This window comes from Capra hircus, chromosome 25, assembly GCF_001704415.2.
Source record: "Capra hircus breed San Clemente chromosome 25, ASM170441v1, whole genome shotgun sequence".
NCBI lineage: Eukaryota > Metazoa > Chordata > Mammalia > Artiodactyla > Bovidae > Capra > Capra hircus.
The window spans coordinates 453,429-478,044 of NC_030832.1; the positions used below are offsets into that span (position 1 = coordinate 453,429).

Consider the following 24,616-nt stretch of genomic DNA (forward strand, 5'->3'; position numbering starts at 1 on the left):
TGTGAGTAATGTTGCTGTGAACATTCATACACTAGTTTTTGTATAAGAGTATGTTTACATTTCTCTAGGAGAGAAATTCCTGCATTGTGGAAAAACTTGGCTTAAAGCTCAACATTCAGAAAACGAAGATCATGGCATCTGGTCCCATCACTTCATGGGAAATAGATGGGGAAACAGTGGAAACTGTGTCAGACTTTATTTTTTTGGCTTCCAAAATCACTGTAGATGGACTGCAGCCATGAAATTAAAAGCTTACTCCTTGGAAGAAAAGTTATGACCAACCTAGATGGCATATTCAAAAGCAGAGACATTACTTTGCCAACAAAGGTCCTCTAGTCAAGGCTATGGTTTTTCCAGTGGTCATGTATAGATGTGAGAGTTGAACTGTGAAGAAAGCTGAGCGCCGAAGAATTGATGCCTTTGAACTGTGGTGTTGGAGAAGACTCTTGACAGTCCCTTGGACTGCAAGGAGGTGCAACCAGTCCATTCTGAAGGAGATCAGCCCTGGGATTTCTTTGGAAGGAATGATGCTAAAGCTGAAACTCCAGTACTTTGGCCACCTCATGCGAAGAGTTGACTCATTGGAAAAGACTCCGATGCTGGGAGGGATTGGGGGCAGGAGAAGGGAATGATAGAGGATGAGATGGCTGGATGGCATCACTGACTTGATGGATGTGAGTCTGAGTGAAGTCCGGGAGTTGGTGATGGACAGGGAGGCCTGGCGTGCTGCGATTCATGGGATCGCAAAGAGTTGGACACGACTGAGTGACTGAACTGAACTGATGGTACTTTTATGCTGGACTTGTAAAAAATTTTTATTTTTGGCTGTGCTGGGTCTTTGTGGCTGTGCAGGCTTTTCTCTGGTTGCAGAGAGAGGGAGCTACTCTCAAGTTGTGGTGTGCAGGTTTCTCACTGAAGTGGCCTCTCTTGTTGCGGAGCACAGGCTCTTGGGATTCCAGGCTCTAGAGGCTCAGTAATTGTAATGCATGGGCTTGGTTACTCTGTGGCATGTGGAATCTTCCCCGACCAGCGATTAAACCCGTCTCCTGCATTGGCAGGTGGATTCTTTACCACTGAGCCACTAGTGAAGCCCGTCTGCTAAACTTTGTTAACTACATGTCATGTATGAATATGTTCCCGGGAAAATGTTATCAATGAGAACACCACTCTCCATCCCCAAAGGAAACCATGTTGTCCATTTGGTGAACATCCTTCGACTTCATCCTGTGCACACATTATATTTCTCTACACACAAATCTAGAATGAAACGAATTGAAATTTTAAAGCATTCCTGTTAAAGTTACACTGGGTATAACTGTACTGTCATTTGTTTGTCTTCTCAGGTCAGTATTGTTCGCAGTTTACCTCAATGACTGCAGGGGCTGCGTAAACCTGGATGATTTAATGGCACCCTATCCCGGGTCTAGGTGGTGTCACCACTTTCACCATCACTACAATGCTCCACAGTGATTCTTCGAGCTTGTTTCTGAGAGCTTCTCCAGGCTAAACAAGACACGGGATTATCAGCCTGTCCAACCTCCCTCCCAAAGAGCTGTTCCCCACATCGTGGCCCACATGTGATGTTGCCGATCCAATGGGGAGTATTATTTTGCTTTACTTTCCATCTTGAAGAGTAAAACTGTTATCTTCACACGTGTTTACACGCATTTCTAATCCATCCTGTAAACAACCCCAAAGTCACTTCCTCCTGGAGGCCCCCTGGTCAAACCTCAGAGCCCCACGCCCTGCCCCTCTTCCTGGGGCCCCCACCCGGTCACACCAGCTCCGAGCCGGCAGTGCCATCCTCTCTGGAGCCGGAGGAAAACCAGCGCAATGAGCCCGCCATTCCGCAGCGTCGGGCCTTCGGAGCCCCGCTGTCTAACTGCAGGCCTTGCCAGGGGAAAACCAGAGGCGAAGGACAGGAGCGGACCTGCTGCGCTGGGGGCCCTGCGCCGCCGCCATGACCCGCGCGTCCCCTCGCCGCCCCCGAGCACCCCCTCCTCACCGCGGCCCGCCGCCCTCCTCGATCCTCTGGGCCCGCCCCCTCATCATCCCGTACTTCACCGCCCCGGCGCCCACGCGAGAGCGGAAGTCCCGCCTCCCGCGGCCACTCCGAGCGCCGATTGGCTCCCCTCTCCGCGCCACGCCCCCTTGTCGGAGAGCGCAGCTTCCGAGGGCACTGAGGCAGGCGGGCCGCTCCGTCCCGTCCGAGGTTTTCGTGGGGGCAGCGGCTGCGACTTTCCCGAGACCTCAGTCCTCCCGCGCGTAGCCGCCTCACCCGGTCTTGGGAACGGCCTCCGTCCTACTCCGTATGCGGAAGGAGGGGCGTATGCAAACAACCTGGAGCTCCAGGCTCCTGATTGGTGAGCATCTCGGAAGCGGGGCGGGCTCAGAGGCCGAGACCGATGTGCGGGCGGTCCAGATGTTCTGGGAGGGTCTGCAGCGGCGGCCAGTGGCGAAGGGGAGGGCGGGCCGAGGTGCCGTGGGAGCAGGGAGCAGGGTTGCCGGTGAGTCCGCGATGCTCCGTGGGACGCAGCGGGGACAGCGGGGGCTGTGACGGACGTGCAGGCGGACCAGTGCTTCCGGGAAAGCGGGCGGCAGAGGGCCAATGGCGACGGCGGGAAGGCGGGGCACCTGCGGGCTTCTCCGCGCGGCCTGGCAAGCGGCGGGGCGGGGCACCTGTGATGGACCTGTGCTCGGGCTAATGGCCGTGGAGAGGGGGCGGGGCATGGCCGACGGCGACGGCGCGGGGGCGCGGCGGCGGCGGGGCGGGGCGCGCGGAGGTCTCGCGGCGAAGTCTGGGAAGCGGGGGCAGGGGCTAGGGTGCCCGTGGTGCTGAAGGACGTGGCCGCCGGCCAATGGCCGTGGGAAGGGGGATGGCGGACGACCAATGGCGGCGCGCGGGGCGGGGCGGGGCGGCGGGGCTTAGCGGCGCCTTGCGGGAAGCGGCGGGGCGGCGGCGACTCTGAGGCGAGAAGAGGCTCGGTGGGGGCGGTGGAGCAGGTGCGGGCTGGGCGGCCTCGCCGTCCCCCGGCCCCGCTCATCCGCGCCGGCGCCCGCAGGTCGGCCGGAGGCCTCCGCCGCCGGGCTCCGCGGCGCCGCGGGAATGCGGGCTAGGCCCGCGCGCGCGTGAGCGACGATGGGGACGCAGGGCAGCCCGGTCAAGAGCTACGACTACCTGCTCAAGTTCCTGCTGGTGGGCGACAGCGACGTGGGCAAGGGCGAGATCCTGGAGAGCCTGCAGGACGGCGCGGCCGAGTCCCCGTACGCCTACAGCAACGGTAAGCCGGCGCCTGGCGCCGCCCGGCGACCCGCGTCTGCCTGGCCGCGGGCCGGCGCCGGGCGGGGGCCGGGGAGCAGCGTCCTAGCTCGCCGGGGTCCGGCGCGGCCCGCGGCGTCCCTGGGGCGGAGGCTTGGTCTCGGGCCTCCGAGGAAGAAGGGCCTTGCTTTGGCCGCGCCGCCGCTCCAGGTGTGCACACCTGGGTGTCCTCAGAGGAAGGCGGTTGGCTCCGGGCTCCGAGCATCAGCACCTTGTGCTGGAGGAAAACGCGCGCTCCTGAGGGGATTAAACGTTCTGTCCACGTTTCCGGACGTGTGGCCCAAACACGGCACATACGCATCGCTGGCACCTGCCTGGGCTTCTCTCAGCGTCCGCGGTTGACGGGGCAGCGCGGCCCCTCCCAGGCTCTGGCGCTCCTTCCCCGGGACCTTCGTGCTCCGCGCAAGGCTGTCTTTCCTGAGGAATTCTGCTTCTTGGCGTCCTCGTCTTCCACACTCTTTGTGTCTTGGGTTCTTGCCGAGGCTGTTTACTAACCTGTTGGCCTGTGGCCGCTGAGACTGTGGACGCTGCTCCTCCATCCTTTCCTTTCAGGATTGTCAGGGTCATAGGCTTACCTGGGCTGGCCGGGCCCCCTCCTGCTGAGGTCTGTCCCACCTCCCCGAGCACATGCTCCCAGCCTCAGCGAGAGTAGGGCCTCAGGTTCGTTTCAGGGGCGAGAGGGCCAGCGGGAGGCCTCCACCGCCACTGCTGGGTGTCTCCAGGTGCGGATGGTGGACTCTTGAGTCACCTTCCCAGAGCCGATGCCCAGGAGGCTGGTGGTGCGTATCTGGCAGATCCCGAGGCCAGGGCGCCATCAGGGCAGCAGAGGTTTCCTCGGACAAGACGTCTGCTGCCGAGGGTCCTCCTGCCGGGTGTGGTGAGCGCTGAGGACACAGCCACAGGTGGAGAGGGGACCCGCCTCCTCCCTGTGACAGGCGGTGCGCTGCCTGAGGCGTCGAGACGGCAGGGACTCAGGGACTCCCAGTGACCTGGGCCAGCACGGGTCAGCCAGAAACAGTGAAGGGAGCCTCTCACTGGTGGTCCTCTCGCTCCCCGCTCCCTGGGAGCTCAGATTCCTTTCTGCTAACACCCCGTCATGGGGCCAGAGGAGGGGTCCGTGCCTGCGGCAGGACTTGGCTCCCGTGGACCGGCCGCTGGGAGTTGCTGGCACAGTGGCGGCTGGCGGGAAAGAGGCGCCGGCGGCGTCTCCCCAGGGCTCCACAGACTCCACTCTGACGCCATCCACGCTGCTGGAAGCCTTCGGCTGCCCCTCGGGCCTTTCCCGTTCACAGAGGGCAGTTCCGCCCTTGGCACCCTGGCTCCCAGAGTCTTCAGGGTTAGGGACAGCGGGAAGATACGTCGTGGTGACATGCCCACATCTTGGCAGGCTGAAGAAAAGGCACAGCTCCGTCCTCACTGTCTGCACCTGGCATCAGTGCTGCTGGGCACACGCCTCCTTTGAGCCCAGGGTGTCGGGGAAGGAAGGAAAGAGATGGAGGGGCCGGAGGGGCGAGTTGGTTTGAGAGGTGGCCGGCCCGGGGTCTGCCCTGACGGTTGTTTCCCTGTTTCTGGGACTGAGTGCGCTGCTGCGTCCCTGGACAGATCCAGCTGTTTCTGGGGTGGGAGGTTGGTTTCCGTCCTCAGTGCCGACCGGAGGGAAGCTGCATCCTGGAGCTCTCGTGCTGGGGTGTGCCCCCTGCTGTTTTCTCTGTTGCTTTGTCCCCAGTGTTGGCAGGAGACTTGCCCTTGGGAGGCACAGCAAGCAGCCTGCTATGGCACCCTGGGCTCACGGTTACCACCCAGCCCCTCCCAGTCTCTCTCTTCTTTTGTGTTTTCCTGGGCACCTCAGTCTGGAGCTAGGTGCTGTCGGGGTTGCCTCCCCTCTGCTGGGTGCCGGGTTCTGGGGTGAGGTTGCAGCGGCAAGCCCTTCTCACGCTTGTGCTTGCGCCCTCGGCTGCATCTTCACTCTGGGCCTGGGCCTGGCTCTTCTCCCCGATGACCACAGCCCTGCGCTGCAGCGCTTCAGATCTGCGGTGCACCCCAGGGACTGAGCAGGTGCACAGTGGCTGCTCCCTGAAGAGCTGGCCTCTTGCTGGTCTGGGCGTGGGCAGTGCTTAGTACGGGGGACACGCCTTTCACAGGGTGTCACAGGGCCCAGGACCACATCAGTTAGGACACCATCCCTCGGTCGCTTGGAGAGCATGGGGAAGGTGTCAGCGTCCAGCACCCTGACCTGGAGCAAGCTGCGGAACGCAGGAGGGAGGGCAGATGGCGCTGGGCTGATGGTGCTGACCTGGGCGCTCTGGAGAGCATGCTGGAACTGCGTGCGACTGTCAGACCGTGCGCAGGTCACTCTCAGGATGGGAAGTTGGACTTTGCAGCCCTTTGGGAACGAGCTGGGAAGTAGAAGTGGATAAAGTGAAGTCGAGCTTCCTAGGTGGCACAGTGGTAAAGAATCCACCTGCCAAGGCAGGAGACGCAGGTTCGATCCCTGGGTCTGGAAGGTCCCCTGAAGGAGGAAGTGACACTCACTCCTGTATTCTTACCTGGAAATTCAATAGACAGAGAAGGCTGGCGGACTGCAGTCCACGGGGCCACAAAGAGCTGGATGAGCAACTGGGCATGCAAGAAAGGTGAACTTGAACCCTTGAGCGTAAGGTGGTAACTGAGGTTTCTCAGTCACATTCGGAATATGGTAGTAATGAGCAGGTTCTGGTGTCCATGGTGGACCATTTTCTTCTGTGGAGGTTGGAATATCCAGATCATTGTTGACTGTGGATATGCGTCCTTCAGAAGCAGGGGGGTGGAAACAACGGTGAGGGAAACCGGCTCCGATGGGGGTGGTGGGCACCACTAGGAGCGCTCAGGGGATGTGCTCACACACGGGGAGGCTGCTCGGCAGGCAGGCTTCCAGGATCCTGGGCGGGCTCTGCCTGATTGAATCAAGGCGTGCAGAGGGCGTGGCAGAGGATGCCCATCCTCAGACAGAAGAGCAGAGCGGGGAAGGCCCGAGCCCTGGGAGTGGGCCGGTTCTCTGCCCACAGCAGGTGCAGATCTGGGCAGAGGAGTCCGTGTCGACCCCGGACACAGGGCTTTGTGCTGCTGAGTTGCTCAGTTGTGTCCGACTCTTTGCAACCCCATGGGGTGTAGTCCGCCAGGCTCCATTGTCCCTGGGCTTCTCCAGGCAAGAATACTGGAGTGGGTTGCCAGCATTTCCTTCCCCGGGGGATCTTCCTGACCCGGGGATTGACCCCTGGTCTCCTGCATTGGCAGGCAGATTCTTTACCACTGAACCACCTGGGAAGCCCCTGGACAGAGATCTTGGCTGGTGATAAACACAGGTTTGTGAGCCCGAAAGGCTACCTGGTGTGTTCTGTGGGTCAGACTGAGCATGGCACCATGGCCCGTCAGTGGGCAGATGTCCTTGGACCAGGGCGGTTCTTGGGGGCGTGAGCTGAGCTGACAGCCGCCTGCGCCTTCCCTGGGAGCAGTCATCTGTCACCTGGTCCGAGGTGGGGAGGGTGCCTGCGGATGAGGGCTGTGTGCGCCTCTCTGGGAGGGATGGGGAGGGATGGTGATAGGCGCATGAGATGGGGTATGCAGGCCTGAAAACGCAGAGACGTCCATCTGAGGGGCACTGAGGTGCCGTGTTCAGGTCCAGAAGCCGGCCCCGCGCTGCCCCGGGGCTGCGGTGCCTCAGCACTTCTGCCCCCCGTCTGGCCCCCCCTCTCTTCCTGGGTCCGATGTTGTCTATCCTCAAACTGCCAGACTCTGATTTTCCCGCTGATGCAGTTTGGCCCGGAGGAGGTGTGTCCCTGAGCACAGGGCTCAGGCGGGACGTGGCCGCAGAGGCCTGGCAGCTGCGGGTGTGCATGTGTGTGCACACACACCACACACACCGTGGGGCTGCGGTGATTGGACTTGGACCGCGTCAGCAGCACCCACATCCCTTGACGATGGGAGCAACTTGGTCATGCTGTCGTTGTTGGGAGTGTTTTCCTCTCTGGCACTTGGCAACATGTAGTCTTCAGGGGGAGGTCCTGGTGGAGAGGACAGGGGAAGACGCTCGCCCCTGAGGTGCAGCGGGGTGGGGTGCTCGCCCATGAGCTCAGCACAGCCCGGGTCAGAGGATGCTTGCTTTCCCGCCAGGTGTGCTGCCGCCTGTGTCCGGACGTGGACGAGCCCTGCTTCCCGCGAGTGATGAGGCACACACCCTGAGGAAGTTAAGGGGCACGTCTGCAGGAAAGCAAAGCTGTTTTCTTTTTTTGAAAAAAAATAGAAATGAAAAACTTGAAGCAGCCCCCAGATCTGGCAGGGACATATGGAAATTGGTAGGGTGAGATATTGTGGAGCCTTTAAAAACACTGGTGTGGAGAAATAGTGAATGAACATTCAGAGGTTAGGGAAGCCTGTGTCATCTCGTCCAGTCTCTGTAAGTGAGACAAAGGGCAGAATCGTCGACTGAAACGCTCAAGAACGTTAATGGTCTCCTTTGAGTTTTGGGATTATCAGTAGGGTGTTGGTTTTTTTTTAATGATGGAAGTTTTTTGTGTGAAACATGGTTTGCTCTTCATTGACAGCAGAAAGCTTTTGCTTTGGTTTGGTCTCATGTGGTTTTCAAGGTGTTAAGGGAACCAGCCCACGACCTCCTTGGAGCTGCTCCCCAGCCCGAGTGCCCACGTGCAAGGGCGTCCGCTCCGTCCCTTCCAGGCCTGTGACAGGCTGCCGCCTGCACCCATGGTTCCGACTCTGCGCTGCTGGAGAAGGGCGGGCGTGGGGCCAGCACGTCGTGCTTGTGCTGAGAACATCTCTGTGGTCAGCAGATCAGCGGGCGGCCCTGATCACGGTATGATTCAGGCCCCAGCTGCCCCATCCTACGCCCCCTCCGGTCCGCTTCTCCTGCCTGAACTTCTGTAAGCAGAGCCGTACGACTTGGCCTCTCTTGTCTTCTCGTTTCGACCAGCGGGTTTCCGTGTCTGGGTCACCCTGAGGGGTGGTGGTGTGCAGATTCTCACATGTGTCTTGGCAAGTGAGCACGCGTGTTTCTGTCGGGTGTGGTGAGTGCTGGGGTGGGCACCGCCCGGCAGCTTTCCGGAGCAGACAGTGCAGTTTGTGCCCGACGGGGAGCGCGTGAGGGCTGTGCGCACTCCACGCTCACCGTGCTGAGGGCCACCTCCTGGTAAATCCACCCATCAGCCGGGTTTTAGACCCTGTCGGGTTGTTACTAGAAACAGCCTGAGACCACTGCCCCAGTCACCCGACCCCCAGGCGCTCCCCGAGACCCCCGCCTCGGTCACCTGTCCCCCGGGCGCTCCCTGAGACCCCTGCCCTGGTCACCTGTCCCCCGGGTGTTCCCTGAGATCCCGCCATGGTCACCTGCCCCTTGAGACCCTTGCCCCGGTCGTCTGTCCCCCAGGCACTCCGTGAGACCACAGCCACGGTCACCTATCCCCCGGGCACTCCCTGAGACCACCGTCACGGTCACCCATCCCCCGGGCACTCCCTGAGACCCCCGCCCGGGTCGCCCGTGCCCCGGGCGCTCCCTGAGACCCCCGCCCTGGTCGCCCGTCCCCCGGGCGCTCCCTGAGACCCCCGCCCCGGTCGCCCGTCCCCCGGCCGCTCCCTGAGACCACCGCCCGGGTCGCCCGTGCCCCGGCCGCTCCCGCTGCCGTCCCTCGCCGTCTCATCGCTCTGCAGGCGCAGCAGTCGGGCAGGTGGGGCTGAGTCCCTGTTCCTTTGCTGTGGACAGAGGGCTGTCCCAGCCCCTCAGGGTCACTTGCGCTCCTCACCAGGTCCCCCCTTCCACTCTCAGAGCCAGGGCAGGGCCCTCCTTCCATCGCATCTGTCAGACTCACTGTCCAGGGGTGCCCACCTCTGAGGACTCGTGATGGCATCGGGCCGGGGAGCCCAGGGTCCTCTCCCCTCTTGAGGCCCGGGACCCATCGTGTCGGCCAAGCCCTTCGCCCTGTGGGAAGTGTGTCCTCAGGTTCCAGGACTAGGACCACACAGCCCTACGGAAGGGTCTTCGGGTTGTTGGTGTTGGTCGGCTTCTGCAGGCTGGGCGGTGGAGCGCACGTTCGTGTCTCTGCCCCTGCTAGCACTGGGCGGGTGTTTCGCAGTTGACATGCTCACACCTGACTCTGGAGATGGTGTTAGGAGGTGGGGCCTTCGGGAGGTGATCTGGTCAGGATGGCTCCCTCGCTGCTTCCGCCCGAGGACACGGTGGGCAGCCACCCTTGCAGATGCTGGATCCCCCGCGCTGAGTGGTCTCCTGGCCTCCAGAGAGCAGCAGATAAATGCCTGCTGTCCACGAGTCCCAGTCTGCGGAATTGTTTCAGCTCTGAGCCGACCAGAAAGCGCCACGCATCTGTCTGTGGGGAGGAATCCGGGCCTCAGGGCTCTGCACACTTGTGGGCCAGGCCAAAGGCCTGCTGGGCTCAAGTGTTGTCAGTGGCGGTGCCCGGCCTCCGTTCCTGGGCACAGGCCTCTCCTCAGGAGCCTCTTGCTTCATGGAGCCGCAAGGCTGTCTGTGCAGTGTGATCGTGGGGTGGCCATCGTCACTGGGCCCTTCTCTGAGGGGCAGAAAGCAGGCTTGGCCCCCCTCGCCCTCGGGAGGACTGGGGCCTGTGCCCACCTGTGAGGGCCCGCCACACTGCGGGAGACCCTCCTCTGCCCTCTGCGTGCCCTGGAAGGAGGCACGTGGCAGAGAGAGGCCTTGCTCTCCCCCCCGCCCCCAGGGAGAGGGTGTGCAAGGGCTGGTCAGGTGTGTCAGGAGGACCGCTTGGCCTGGCACCGCCTGCAGGGCCATGCGCAGCCCCCAGCACTTCTGCACGTCTGCCGTTGTTGCTGAACGCTGTTTCTGGTTCTGCAAGGACCTAGGCCTTTTTTGCCTTTGTGCGTCTCTGGGAACTTGGCGAGATGTGGTTTTCCCTCCCTAAGGAGTAGCTCTGAGGAGCAGCAGCTGCCTGTCTGGGTTTGCGGCAGCACCCTGATGCTGGGCGTTGGCATCGTGTTGGGTCCAGGAGGGGAGCAGGGGTCTGGGGGCCGTGCTGGGAGAGCAGCTCCTCCCGCGCAGGGATGGCGGGGTGACGGCAGCCCCTCCACACCCGGGAGTCAGGTGCGAGGGGAGGCATTGATCAGCATTTTTTCTTTCGTTCTTAACCCAGTCTTTATCACTCGTTTTTTTCTCACTGTTATGAATTTTTAACAAGTTGTCCTGTGGCTTTTCATCTTGTTGGGAAGTGCCTGGGTGGATATACACTAGAGTTGACGATTCCTCCGTAAAGACTAAACTTTGGATGGAAGCGGGGCTAGCAGGTTGTTTTGTGGGTGGGGCACCCCTCCTTGCTGGTCCTGCAGACATGTCTGAGCTTAGCCTGGACTAGTGCATGGGAAATGCCCCCCCAGCCCCCAGGGGTCAGGCAGGCTGTGCCTGGTGGTCTTGGTCCTGAAAGCTGTTGCTCCCAGGGAGGGCAGAGCCTTGGGCTTCTGAACACCCGCGATCTTGGCTTGTGCGCAGGCTAAAGCTGAGAACTGATGCTGCTTGTCCGCTTCACCCTGCTGACCTGAAATAACAAGTTATTTCCCAGGGCTTGAGCGAAGGTGGGTATTCTCGGGGTCTTTTGTCCTGCGTTGGTGCCCGCAGATGTGGGAAATGTGGGTCCCAAGGGAGGACCGCCTGCTACACTGCGGGGAGAAGGGCCCGAGGGGGGCGGCCCCCGCACCAGGCCATCTTCCACAGGAGGGCCCTGGGGCCGCGGGGGTCCCACCAGGCTGCGAAGGCCCGGGGTGGGGGGGTTCTCCTGCTAGCTGGGGCCGCCTGGCCTTCCTCCTGTGGGTCTGTGCACGCAGTCCCAGCCCCTGGTGCGGTGGCTGTTGGGGCCTAAGGGGTGCCCGATAGACTCTCCAATCACCAGGACGTGGGCACCTGCCAGGATGGGACCTGAGTGGCCTGCCTTCTCCTCCAAGCCCTGCTCTAGGCACCTCTGGGGAGGGCGGAAGCATCGGTGCCAGGCACTCCTTGCCTCCCGGGCTGTGCACCTCCCTGCTGGGCAGGTCCCCTGAGCCAGGGGATGCAGGGTCTGCGGGGGAGCGGGGTCCCAGGCGTCAGCCCTTCTGGACAGGTCTCCGCAGCATCCCCTTGGCTGCCTTGGGAAGGAGTGGAATCAGTGGGTCACCTGCTCTGCCCACACTCGTCAGTGCAGCACACACATCTGTGACGTGAAGCAGGAAGAAGGGGTGCGGGCGATGTCGTAAGGCGGCTGTGGCCGAGTGAGTCAGTGCCTGGGGATAAGCGTGCGACGCTGAGAAGGTGATGGTGAGGGTGGGCCTGGGGGCGGTGTCACTGTGCGCGATGCGACTTGTTCTGAGGTGGTGGACAGTTCTCCTTTAGATTCTGAACAACAGGCTCCTATGATTCATAAAGTGGAAACGTCCCTGTGAAATGTTGGAGCCCACGCGATGTCAAGGTGGGGTCTCAGCTGTGAACACCCAGCAGCAGCGGGGGCGCGGGGTGGCAGTCAGCGCTCAGGCTGCAGTTCCTGGCTTGAGGCCGCGCGGGGTGGCCGGGGCCTGGCGGAGTGAGGCATGCAGAAGGCCGCCGCGTCAGGTGAACTGCGCCCCCTCAGAAGCCCTGGGGAGCAGCAGACAGACCTCCCGTGAGCCCCCAGGAGAGAGGGGTGGCCGTTTAGGAGGCGCGGAGCTGAAGCCTGGGCAGCCAGGGGCCAGTGAGGACACAGCAGGCCTGCTCTGGCCCCCGGCGGCCTCCTGAGCCCTGTGTCCATTGGAGGAGTGTCTGCAGTCCCAGGCCCCCGGCCAGGTCCTGTGGGGACTCCTCCCCGTGTGTGAGGTGCCCTTGCCCAGCCCCTGTGTCCCCCTGGCAGCTGGGACTGGTGGTGTTCTGTGCCCACCAGGTGTTACATGCACCCCATGAAGCTGCTGGTCCTCGAGGATGGGCGGGGGACTGCAGTTCTGCTGGGACAGGTTCTGAGGCCGCAGAGGGGGTCCGGGCTGGGAAGCTGTGAGGTCTGGCGCTGTCCCTGCAGGAGGCGCTGCCTCTGCGGGCGGGCCTCCCTTTGCACTCGAGTGTCTGGATTTTCTGAGTCTATAACGCACACTGTACGGTTCTGCCCAGGTTTGGGAGGTGGGTGGGTGAGCGGCAGGGTAAGCTTGAAGAGCATACTTGAGATGTATTTTAACCACGCTGTGTGGTTCGTGGGATCTAAGTTCCCCGAGGGATATGGGACCCCCGCCCCTGCAGTGCAAACACAGCGTCCTAGCCCTCGGACGGCCAGGGAAGCCCCTCCATGAGGTTGTTGAGAACCTCGGAGGGGGTGTGTCAGTCTGCCGGCTTCCTGTGTCTTCGGCAGAGCTGGGCCCCTGGCCGTTTTCAGCTGGACCCCGCTGTCTGCCCTGAGGATCCTCTGGCCCTGGGGCGGGCTCCTGGGTGGGAATCCCACTGGCTCCCGTCCGTGGGCCGTCTGGCCCAGCTGCTGTGCATGGGGAGGTTGCTGCGGGGAAGGCGGAGCTGGTCCCTCTGCGGTGCCTGTGCCCAGCTCTGCGAGCCTGCCCGCCCAGGGCCCTCTGGGGCATCTGGCAGCGCTTTCAGCAGAGGCCCTGAAGGCTGGGGACTGGCTGTCCTCTTTGGAGTTGAAGTCATGAGTAAGGATTCGGGCGGGCTCAGGCAGGGGATGGGCGAGGTGCCCGTGTGCACTGCCCCAGGGCCACGGAGGCTGGCTTGCTCCCCAGCGGCGCCCTGTGCCCTGCTTCCTCCTGGGCCCTCCCTGGGCACCCTCTCCTCCTTGCAACTCCAGGCTGGCCCTTGGGCCCTGGCGCCAAGTCGGCCACAGTCCTTTCGTGGGGGCAGCCTCAGGGTGGGTCCCTGTGGCCAGCACCCACTGGGCTGAGCGCCCACAGAGGTGACTGCCTGGAGGGTGGGCGTCTGTGCCCTTCCTGGGATCACTGTGTCCAGCACTATCTTCATAGGGTCTGGCTCACGCAGCCAGAAAGCCCGGACCCTCTAAGGCGTCCAGAGCCAAATCTGAGCTCCCTATTTGACAGAGAATTCCAGGAGTTCCCACCTAAGAAAGTGGGTTCTCGGCAGACGATTGAGGGGAGGGTGAATGCTCAGGAAAGATGGTGGAGACACCGTTTCTTTAGCTCGAGAGCGCATGTGGGAGAATCTTCTCTTCCGTCTGGAAAAAAATTGTGGCTAAATAAACACAACGTAAAATTTATCATTTTAAGTATCTGAGGTGTACAGTTCAGTGGCCCTCCCAGCATCTCCAGAGCTTTTTCATTTTCCCAGCTGAGACTCCCCGCTGAGCACCTCTTCCCCACCCGCCTCCGGCCCTAGGCAGCCTTTCTCCGTCCACTGTCTGAGGCTCACGCTCCAGGGACCTCGCAGAAGGGGCCAGGCAGGGTTTGTCTTGTGTCTGGCCCATTTTACTGAGCATAAGAACGTCTTTCAGGTTCATTCCCCTTGCAGCGTGTGTCAGACTCCTTCCTCTCTGAGGTGGGATAGTGCTTTATTGTACAGATGGACCGCGTTCTGATTATTCAGTCTTTCATCTTTAGAGACCGGGGCTGTGTCCGCCTTTTAGCTGTCGTGAATAGTGCTGCAGTGAGCATCCGCGTGCAAATCCATACCTGCTGAATGGCTTTTCTGGATTCTGTGGTGACGCTGAGTTTAATTCTGAGGGAGCGCCACGCTGTCTCCCCTGGTGGCAGCCCCGTCTCCCAGCCCCACCAGCAGCGCTCGCGGGTCCGGTTCCTCTGCATCCTCGCCAGCACTGCTTGTTTTCTGCTTTTTTGATAATGACTATCTGATGGGTGTGATGGGGCGTCTCATATGGCTTTGATCTGCATTTCCCTAATTCATGTGATTGTTAGCTTTTTGCATATCTTCTTTGGAGAAACGTCTCTTTAAGTCTTTGGTCCACTTTTTAATTGGATTCTTTTTATTGAGTTGTAAGATTTCTTTGTTTTCTGAATACTGGTCCTTTTTCAGATACACGCAAGTTTTATCACGTCCTATTTTGTGGATTGTGTTTTCCGTCTGCTGAGTATCTTGATGGGTGGGAGCCAGGCTTTGACACGTGGCCAGCAGTGAGTGGGGTGGAAGGCCCTCGGGGCAGAGGCCCCTCGTGCAGCGCTGTGGTGGACTCTGCCCACGTGCCGGATCTGCATGGAAAATGCCCACTTCCAAGCCTCCCTGGAGCAGGTGTTGTGAACAGCCGAGAACCTGGACACTCAAGGCTCCAGGGAGGAGGAGTAAGGGCCCAGCTTTCCGGACGCCAGCTGAAGGTCTTGGTGTGAGGTGATGCGGCCAGCACTGTCCCTGCCCCTGCCAGGGATGGGACTTATTTAGCTTTTTCTGCATGAAAGTATAAGAAAGTAACAAGCTGGGAACTGCTGTATAACATAAGAAACTAAATTCAATATGTGATAGTAACCTATGATGGAGAAGAATCTGCAAAAGAATAGATACACGTATAAAACTGAATTGCTTTGCGGTATAGCTGAAGCAATTGTAATTGAACTATGCTTCAATTTTTAAAGCATTCAAAAAATGAAAAGTAAAGACATGCCAGCAGAGGTTCTTTGAGAGCTTTCCAGAGAAGCAGCATTTCAGATGCCGCTTTGTCATTAACAGTGCTCCAGGCACACCCCAGTTGACAGAACCTGGGTGCTGGGTGGACCCAGGAACTCAGAAAACCCATTAGCTCTGAGAAGCGTGTGACGTGGCCGGTGCCGAGACCAACCACCCTCCCTTTGGCTGGAGCGTTGGCACCCCCCTCGGGCCACTGGGATGACAGGAGGGTGGCCAGCTCGGGTGACCGAGGTCGCTGGGCTCCCCGGCTGCAGCCCTGTCTCCTGGGGCTGCAGAGACCGGGTCCCGGCCGGGCGAGCCCTTCACCCGCCCTCTGCTTCATCGCAGGCATCGACTACAAGACAACCACCATCCTGCTGGACGGCCGGCGGGTCAAGCTGGAGCTCTGGTGAGTCGGGCTGTGCGCCAAGACGCCTGGGGGGTGCTGCTGTGCTCCCCTTGTTGCCGGGGCCAGGGAGCAGGGTGAAGTAAGTCGGGTCCTGAAGGAAACCACCAGTTCAGCAGCCGTGTAGACGCGGGACTGCATGTGATGCAGAGACCAGAAGGTCAGGGCTGCCTGTTCTGGCAGAGCCTGGCTCCCTTTCGCCCGTAAAGACGTGTTTCCAGGGCCCCCGACCCTTCCCTCCTTGCCCCTCCCGGACTCCACGTCGAGGGTGTTTGCAGACCCTCACAGTTGGTGTGTGACTTGCCCCACACTTGGGTTCTCCAGCCCCACAGGGCAGTCTCCTGGGATGTCCGGGCCAAGGAGGTCTGCGGGGCGCTTGCAGAGCGGGAGGGCCGGGGTCCTCTACGCAGGTGGGCGCCCATGGGTCGCATCCCCCAACTGTGTTTCAGGGACACCTCGGGCCAGGGCCGGTTCTGCACCATCTTCAGGTCGTACTCGCGGGGAGCACAGGTAAGACCCGCGTGGCCATTCTCCAGGGGGTACCCTGTGCGGAGCGCGGCAGCTGTGGGCTCGGGGCCAGCTGGCTGGACGGAGGGCTGAACCCTGTGGGAAGGGCTGCTGCGGATGCCAGAAGGACGGGCACGGGCTGTGGTGGCGGGCCTGCAGGGAGGAGCTCCGGGGCTGGGCTGTGTGCAGTGCGGGGGCTCCTGGGGACCTGCTCGTCCCTGTCTGTCCTGGGCATCTCATGGTGGCCTGCGTGCCAACCGTCAGTGTGAGATTGAGGCCGCATGGAGGGAAGCAGCAGTTGTGTGAACAGACCAGCTGCCCACTCACTGCCTTCATGAGGGGACTGGCTTCAGGAGACCTGTGGGGGGCCCAGGCTCTGACCAGGTGGGGTGTGCCCCCCGATGGTGGACTGGACAGTGGAGGCCAGGCCTCCTCTGCTTGGCGAGCAGGACCTGACACGTTTGCAGGCGCCTCTCAGGAGCGTCCAGAGCGCCGCTCCCTGCCGTGGCTGGGTGTGTGGTGGACAGCCCCCGGCAGGGCTCCTGGCTGTGCAGGCCTCTGCTGAGGTGGGAGCAAGGGTGTTGCTGCTGACCTACTTAGCCTGGCAGTCCCACCTGGAGCGGCTGCTCTCAGACGGTCAGAGCCGGCAGCCCGCAGACTGGCCGGCCCCAGGGCAGACACGGAGGAGCGGGGGCTGCCCCACAGCCCAGGACCACGGGCGAGCGCGGCACCCAGGAACGTCCTACGGCCTGGTCTGGGGGGCTCTGACAGGCGTTCCCTCGTGCACGGGGGGACGGGTTCTGGGGCCTGAGGCCTCAGGCTTCCTGACAGGGTCTCTGGTCTTCTGTGGCTTTTGAATGTCTCCCGGTTTTATGACACACCCATTGCTACTTTTTCAGTAAAACAGGAAATGAGGTGGGGGGGTAGTTACCTTGGTTTATGGGGACAGGGCGATCGGGGGACAGCAAGGAGGCCCTGAGGGCCCCTGAATGCAGGCCAGCTCCATGGGGACAGGCGCAGGCAGGTCGGCTGAGGGCTCGCCTGCGCAGGCCTGGGGAGGGGAATACGTTCCGTGTCCACTTATCTGCAGGGCAGTGGGTGTGGACGTGTCACTCATGCTGACTGACTGCGCTAGTTCCAGATGCTCCTGTTGCTTCTGGGCTGGAGGAACCAGTCATGGATCCTGAGTGTGCCTCCGGCCCGGGGGGCGGGTGGGGGTGGGTCTCCAGCTGGGAAGCTGACCTCGGGTCTCCTGCCTGGTCGACGCCCCACGCTGGCTGCAGCGTGGCCCGTGCGGCCCGGGGTGCAGTCAGCAGCTGCCCCTCCCCAGGTCCTGCCCCTCCCCAGGTCCTGTCCGTCCTGTCGCCCTCCTGCCCTGGCCAGTCCCTGGAGGCCCCACGGCCGCCGACATAGCCCTGGCTGCGCTCCTGTGTCTCTTCCTGGGAGGCCCTCTCTGCCTCAGGTCTCCTGACTTGTGACCCTTGCTTCTGTGGCTGAGGTCTGTGGTGGCCACTTGTGGCCTAGGCGGCCAGCACTCCCGCTTGGGGGACCATGGTCCCCTGTGCCAGTTCCCGCGGGCTGGGCGTGTAGGGGGAGCCAGGTTGGGCAGTGTCCTGTCGAGCTGGGGCTTGGGATCAGCTGGGTTAGCACCAAGGGGAGGTCAGCCAGGCGCTGGTCTCCTGGAGACAGGTGAGTGGTCTGGGCACATGCACCCTTCCAGCGAGTGCCAAGTAGGACACCAGCCTGGGTGGGGGTGTGCGGTTCGTCTGCTCCCCTCGTCTGCGCGTTCCTTCCTGGGCAGAGCCGTGCTTGCGCCGTGGGGCACGGGCAGGGGCTTTCAGCCACAGCCTGTGGCTCCTTAGCTGCTGTACCACAAGCGCGTGACTCAGCCCCACACTCACTGGGAAAAGCCACCCTCCGACCTTGGTCGGGTGGTGATTGCATAGGTGTGTGTTTGTCCAAACTCATTGAACAGGTCACACCTGAAATCCCTATGTTTTTTGGTGTGTAAGCTCAATAAACTACCTTGGCAACAAGGGTGTACATGCCCATCCACACCTGGGAGGTTTTCTCTCGCAGCTTGAGTCACCTGTGTGTGCTGAGAGGCTCGCCGCCGATATTTGTAACAAAATGAGGTGCGTCACCTGTGACCCAGCAGCCGTGCCCGCTGATGAGCCTGGTGCGAGAGTCTGGCTGCTGTGGGGAAGGGCCCTGGTGTGCTGGGCGGTTTTCACCAGGACCCTCTCTGGGTTAGGAGACGCCTGTGAGCGCTTGAAAGACAGCAGCAGGTGACTGGGGCGGGGGGCAGAACCAGAGCCTCTGTCTCTACCGTGGAGGCTTAAGAAGCTGAGCCAAAGTTAAGAGAAAAGGGGAGAATACAGTAAGAATGTCTTTGCCACTCCTGTGGCTGAGGTCGCAGCTGACTCGGAGGTCCTTTGGAGGGGTCCTGTGACCAGGAGCCCCATTTTGGGGTCTCAAGGAAGCCACCTGTGCCCAGTCCCAGGCGTCTTTCCTGCCAAGTCTGTGGTCCCTTTGGTCCCTGCCCACAGTTTGGCCATCTCGCTATCCTTCGTCCTGTGACCTCTCTGTCTTTAGCCTGACCTGGTAGACACGGGTGGCGATGGTAGGCAGAGACTGGCGCCAGCTAGGAGACCAGCCAGAGGCTCTTCGACAGCCTTGGGGTGCACTTGAGCCTGAACCCAAGAGATGGGCTTCTCCCCATTTGCTTGAGCTTTTAAATGTCACGGGTCCCCTCTTCTTCCCCACCTGCCCGCACTGGCTTGAGAGGTCTGTGCGATCGGCTGGGGCCCGCTCAAGCTGCCGGTGAGGTGAGCTGTCCGTGAGGCGCGGCTTGTGGGACCTGGGTCCCTGACCAGGGCTGGAACCCGGCCCCCCGCATTGGGAGAGTGAGGCACTGGGCCCACCAGGAACCTCCTGGACCGGGCAGGTGGACTGAGTGGGAAGCTATCATCAACGTGCGGCTGGGGGAGGATATCTGCGGAATTCTCGCTCATAATGAAGATGACACTGAGGATGAATTAGTGCTGACGGAGTTACAAGGAAACAGAAACGTGGAGATGGGGATCTCGCAACAGATCTGATAGTGCTGACCCTACCCTTGCAAGTCAGGAAACCGAAGCACAGTGTTTGCTCATGGCCGGCCAAGACCCCTTGAGTCAGGTCAGGTGAGACCTTCGGCAAGAACCGATGGGACTGGGAAATAGTGTGCACTGCGCACTGGATGGCTTGGGAACCAGGACCCCCCAGAGGCGCCCCTGGGAGTAGGGTGTGGTGGTGGAGGAGAGCCACTGCTCTCGGTGCTCCCGGAGCACGGCAGTCAGCTTCTGACGCTTTAACAAGGCAGGACGAAGTCACTGAAAATGTCCTGTCGGCGTTTCTGGCTTGACGGGTACTCCAGTTTCAGGGCTCCGGCAGGCGGCCATCGGGAGCGCTCCCAGCACTGCTGCTCACCCCGCTCGCTGCCGGGAGCTCAGGGCAGCTGTGCCCACAGCAGGGTGGAGTTCAGCCTTCGAGCCCTGGCCAGCACCTGGGCCCCCACAGCCTCAGCAGTCCTCGGGCTGTGTGGCCAGCGTGCCAGGCCCAGCCCTGGCCTTTTCCGGTCAGCCTCAGTGTCTGCCGGCTTGCCCCCCACCTCGGCAGTTACCCCGCAGACTGGCACGGCCAGGCCTTTGGTTGCACAGCAGCCCCTGCCTCTCGCCCTGGTGTGGCTCCAGGCCAGACAGGGGCCTGACAGCCCCAGAGGAGCTTTCCCCCTCCTGAAGGACCCGGCAGGCACGCGCCCAAGCTCCCTCTGACCAGGGCTGCACCCAGCCTAGATGGGGCTGTCAGTGGAGACGCAGTCACACGCCCAAAGGCTCCGGTGCTGCTCTTAATCTGCAGTGAAGCACAGAAACGTAAAGAGCAGAGCATTTTTATACCACTGTTGCTGTTAATTGAAAGTATAATTTGTTGGAGGGGAAAGAAAAAGACCAAAATGAAAATTTCTTTCCCTCCCCAGCTTCTTGGTCACTTTGGAGAACTGCTTTATTAACAGGATGTACTAAAGTAGACCCCTTTTTATATTATGAGTAAAATGTAACATTGACAGGTTAATACAGATGCTCGAATCAAAAAGTGAACATTACGCAGGAGGCGCGATCGAGGAAGCAAGTCCCCGTCCAGCCCTTCTGCGGGCGGTCACGTCTGTGGGAGCCTGTTCTGTGTGGTGTGTTTCTATTTCTGTTTTCTGAAACTGCCCCTGTGTGGCCCTGGGGTCCGTGCTTGTGCCCTCGCTGGCTGGGGAGCCTGTGAGCAACGGGGGCGAGCGCAAGTGCGCCCTGCCTTCGTCGCCTGACTGCTGGGGGGTCTGGGAGCCGCATGTTTAGTTTGTTTGTTGATGTTTGTTTGGGAAGTTATGTGTTGAGTATCTTTAAAACTGGACGTGGATGGCCTAGACCTTGGTCCCTGTGCCTTTTGTTGGATTCTGTTGCCCCGCCACAGCGGGCAGCTCCTCTCCAGGCCTGGCGTGCCCCCTGCCGGCAGCTCCGCCCTGCCTTGCACAGGCTTTCCATCCCCCACCCCACCCTGGCCGGGGTGAAAGCGGTCTCCACCTGCTCCTTAGCAGGACCTCATCTGCCAGAATTTGAAGCACAGTTTCAAGGGGAAAGGCTTCAGAATTCATTTTGAGATGGAGGGTGCCCTCCATCACAGCTACACTCTCCCCTTCCCGGTGTGTGCCGGAGACGTGGGCTAGATGAAGGCGACTCCCTGCACAGGGAGGGCGTGAGCGCTGCTAGTGGGTGGTTCTCACGGAGCCTGTTTTGGGGTGGAACATAAGGCCAGAGACGGGTGAGCCTGGGACACCAAGGTTCATGAGAGGTTGCCGCCAGGCGGGCGGAGTAGCAGTCTCCGAGGGCTGTGGTAGGGAAGTCCCCGCAGCAGAGCCTCTGTGCGATCTCGGGGCAGCTGCTCCTGGACTCACGTCCCCTGCAAGTGTGGGTGGGATCACTCAAACACCTCTGCTCAGCACCCCCTGGTTCCCCCAGGAAGAGTGCCCCACACCACAGTCCTGTGTGCGCCTGCCTTTCTTAGGTGGAGTGACTTTTAGACGACGTAGGGTAACACAGTGTGCTTGAAGGAAAGACATGGAAAACTACAATTCCGCCCCAGTGGCTTCCCCACGTGGAGGCAGGCAGTACCGAGCCCTCGAGGTCCCTGACAGTCAGATGGCCCCCACCCAGACGGTGGACAGGGCATGCCGCGATGAGGAGACAGGTCGGGCTAGCTGAGCCCTGTGCACAGAGCCCCCCTTAAATGCAGGAGGAAGGTTCGGAGCTCGTTTTCCACATCGCTGCCTGTTGGGCAAACTGTGTGTCCACCTGACAGCTTGGCTAGTGCCTGAGTGCCCCTGGCCCTGCCCATATGGGGACGGAGGCCTGCAGGGCAGAGCCTGATCAGGACCCCGTCCGTCCATGGGAACCTGGACCTTGTAATGCCCGCACTTGCCTTGCAGGGAATCCTGCTGGTGTATGACATCACCAACCGCTGGTCCTTCGACGGCATTGACCGGTGGATCAAAGAGATCGACGAGGTAGATGCACTCCCCCAGACCCCCTTCCTGGCTACGCCCATCCCTGACACGTGGGCCGACGTCCCCCACTTGCAAAGGGAGCCTCTGGGGCCCCCACTTGCAGTGCCTCCCACGCCCAGGTTCTGTGTGTCCCCATCCGCTGGCTGTTGTGGCACTGTGGGTTGGGGTTCTGGGCCCCCAGGGGCCCCACCTCAGCACGGCACCGATGGAGGGCCGGCCCATGGGCTGGGGGCCGGGACTTGGGGGTGGATGCAGAGGGGCATCCTGCCACTGCGCCTCTGCTGAGTCCTGCACACCCCGTAGCACGCACCCGGAGTTCCCCGGATCCTGGTGGGGAACCGGCTGCACCTAGCCTTCAAGCGGCAAGTCCCCACAGAGCAGGCGCGCGCCTACGCGGAGAGGAACTGCATGACCTTCTTCGAGGTCAGCCCGCTGTGCAACTTCAACGTCGTCGAGGCCTTCACGGAGCTGTCCCGCATCGTGCTCATGCGGCACGGCATGGAGAAGATTTGGAGGCCCAACCGAGGTGAGGCGGGGCTGGCGCCTGCGGCGGGGCCTGCGGGGAGGGCCGGCTGACCCGTCCACCGCCAGTCAGAGGGGCGCTGCCAGGCCCAGTCCCGCCTGAGCAGAGCGAGCCCACCGCCAGTCAGAGGAGCGCTGCCAGGCCCAGTCCCGCCCGAGCAGAGCGGACCCACCACCAGTCAGAGGGGCGCTTCCAGGCCCCAGTCCCACCCGAGCAGAGCGAACCCACCGCCAGTCAGAGGAGCGCTTCCAGGCCCCAGTCCCACCCGAGCAGAGCGAACCCACCGCCAGTCAGAGGAGCGCTGCCAGGCCCCAGTCCCACCCGAGCAGAGCGAGCCCACCGCCAGTCAGAGGAGAGCTTCCAGGCCCAGTCCCACCAGAGCAGAGCGAACCCACCGCCAGTCAGAGGGGCGCTTCCAGGCCCCAGTCCCACCAGAGCAGAGCGAGCCCACCGCCAGTCAGAGGAGAGCTTCCAGGCCCAGTCCCACCAGAGCAGAGCGAACCCACCGCCAGTCAGAGGGGCGCTTCCAGGCCCCAGTCCCACCAGAGCAGAGCGAGCCCACCGCCAGTCAGAGGAGAGCTTCCAGGCCCAGTCCCACCAGAGCAGAGCGAACAAGGGGGCCACGGAGGCTCAGTCCCACCCAGGGTGACGGGCTTGGGTGTCTAGCCGCCGAGCCCTGCGGAGTGGTTAGGAGACGGGGGTGGGGTGCCCAGTGGCTGCTCTCCACTTGCCTGGCGTGGGGTGGGGGTTGTTCGGCTTCAGGAGCCCTGGGAGCTTTGCGCACCATCTCTCCCAGTCCCCAAGCCCCTTCTCTGTCACTTGTGCTCATCTGATCATGAGATTGTCAGTTGCCACCAAGACCCCCCCCCTTACCTCCCCACAACCTGACCCCTCATCACCTGACACCTCCCCCCTCCACCCCCGCAGTATTCAGTCTGCAGGACCTCTGCTGCCGGGCCATCGTTTCTTGCACCCCCGTGCACCTCATCGACAAGCTCCCACTGCCTGTCACCATCAAGAGCCACCTCAAGTCCTTCTCGATGGCCAATGGCATGAACGCCGTCATGATGCACGGGCGCTCCTACTCGCTGGCCAGTGGGGCCGGGGGTGGCGGCAGCAAGGGCAACAGTCTCAAGCGGTCCAAGTCCATCCGGCCGCCGCAGAGCCCCCCCCAGAACTGCTCACGAAGCAACTGCAAGATCTCCTAGCCGCGGGAGGGTCAGCCTGGGAATGCTCCTGGCGGGCTCTGGGCCCTGTGCTGTGTGCCGGGGACTTTGGCCACATAGCCCCTCCTGGGAGGCATGGGGGACGCACCTGGTAGGCTAGTGGTCTCGGCCAGACCAGCTGCACAGGACAGTGGGACCATGCTGTGCAGGCGGTGGTGGAGCACGCCGGGACCGAGGAGCAGCTGAGAAGGGCCCCAGGAGGCTGTGCCTGGCGGTGGCCTGAGGACTGGGGCTAGGCCCCCTTTCTTATTTATGCCACACCCGTTGTGTACATTTTTAAAGGGCCAGCAGGGAAGCCTCTGTGCAGCCACGCGGTGAGCGCACAGCTGCTGAGGGGGTGAGCCTGGGGACACGGGGAGGGCGGGGAGGCTGAGACCAGAAGGGGGAGCCACCATCCAGGCTTGAACTCACAGGGCACTTCACATAGGGTGTGGCTGTGGGGGCCAGCAGGGGTCCCAGGGACCCCCAGCCGCACTGTGGGCCTCTGAGCACGGTGATGGGCGTGCCTGTCCCAGGACGCTACGCTGCGGCTCCCAGGGCCCCACCAGCCCTCGGAGGACATCCCGTGAGTCCCGAGCCGCGGGATCAGGGCCAGGGCAGTGTGCAGGGCTCAGGTTTCTTGGAAAAGGAAGTGGGCACTCCCCCACATCCCTCCCCTGCTCCCTCTCCCTACTCGGGGGCTGACAGCCTTGTGATTCTGCACCTTCAGTTCCATGTGTACCTGTTGCCACGTGAAGTTGGCTCAGTCTCTCTCCTAGTTGAGGACACAGAGCTGTTTATAGGCAGGCAGTGCTCACTGGGCCATGAGGCTGGGGTAGGTCTGGACCGAGCCAGTCCCACTTGCCCCGGGGTTTCTAGGACCCTACAATGGCCAGCTTCAGTTTCCTGACCTTGGGTGGGATCCCATAGCTGCTCCTCACCCAGACTCACCCCTCTGTGAGGTCACACGTCACAAGAACCTTCCTCACCCATTTCTTCGTGGTGGACACTGAGCCCCTCCTCGAGGACCCACCAGCCAGCCTGAGCTGGAGGTCTGGCTTCCTTCCGTCCGCCTGGCTGGTGACGTGGCCACAGGTCACACTGGTGCTCAACTCTACCTCCTGCCTATGGGCCCCTCCCTGGCCTGTGACCCCTTGACCAGGACTTCAGTGGTGGGGGCCCTGGGGGCTGCTGTCCTGGGAGGTGAAGTGGGGGGAGCCGCAGCATCTGTGGACGGGCGCCCCTTTGGACTGATGGAAGGAACAGACGGCCCTGTGTTCACCGTGTCAACACTACCCTTCGCTGCTGTCCACACCCGCACCATTCCTGGGCTTGTCTTGGGACAGTTTTCTCTTTGTTCAGTAAACATAATTCAGCTGTGGTCTCTGGGCTGCACTGGGAGGGAATGAAGGTCTGGCGCTCTTGGGCTGGGCTGGCCAGCAGATGGCACTGCAGGCAGCTGCGTTGTCCTGCTCA

General features: G+C 61.6%; 1 protein-coding gene across 4 annotated transcripts; it reads left to right on the top strand.

Moving 5' to 3' along the window:
* Positions 1,994-24,521, top strand: RAB40C (RAB40C, member RAS oncogene family). 4 transcript variants are annotated; one of them, XM_018039963.1, is made up of 7 exons: positions 2,011-2,363; positions 3,063-3,281; positions 15,258-15,318; positions 15,765-15,825; positions 21,335-21,412; positions 21,716-21,938; positions 22,863-24,521. In XM_018039963.1, exons 2-7 carry the CDS (start codon positions 3,140-3,142, stop codon positions 23,141-23,143), a joined length of 846 nt encoding a protein of 281 aa, XP_017895452.1. In that variant the 5' UTR covers positions 2,011-2,363; positions 3,063-3,139; the 3' UTR covers positions 23,144-24,521. The 4 variants fall into 4 exon arrangements, with proteins under 4 accessions (XP_017895455.1, XP_017895452.1, XP_017895454.1 ...); XM_018039965.1 differs by lacking the exon at positions 2,011-2,363 and adding an exon at positions 2,371-2,507; XM_018039966.1 differs by lacking the exon at positions 3,063-3,281 and having other exon boundaries at positions 1,994-2,363.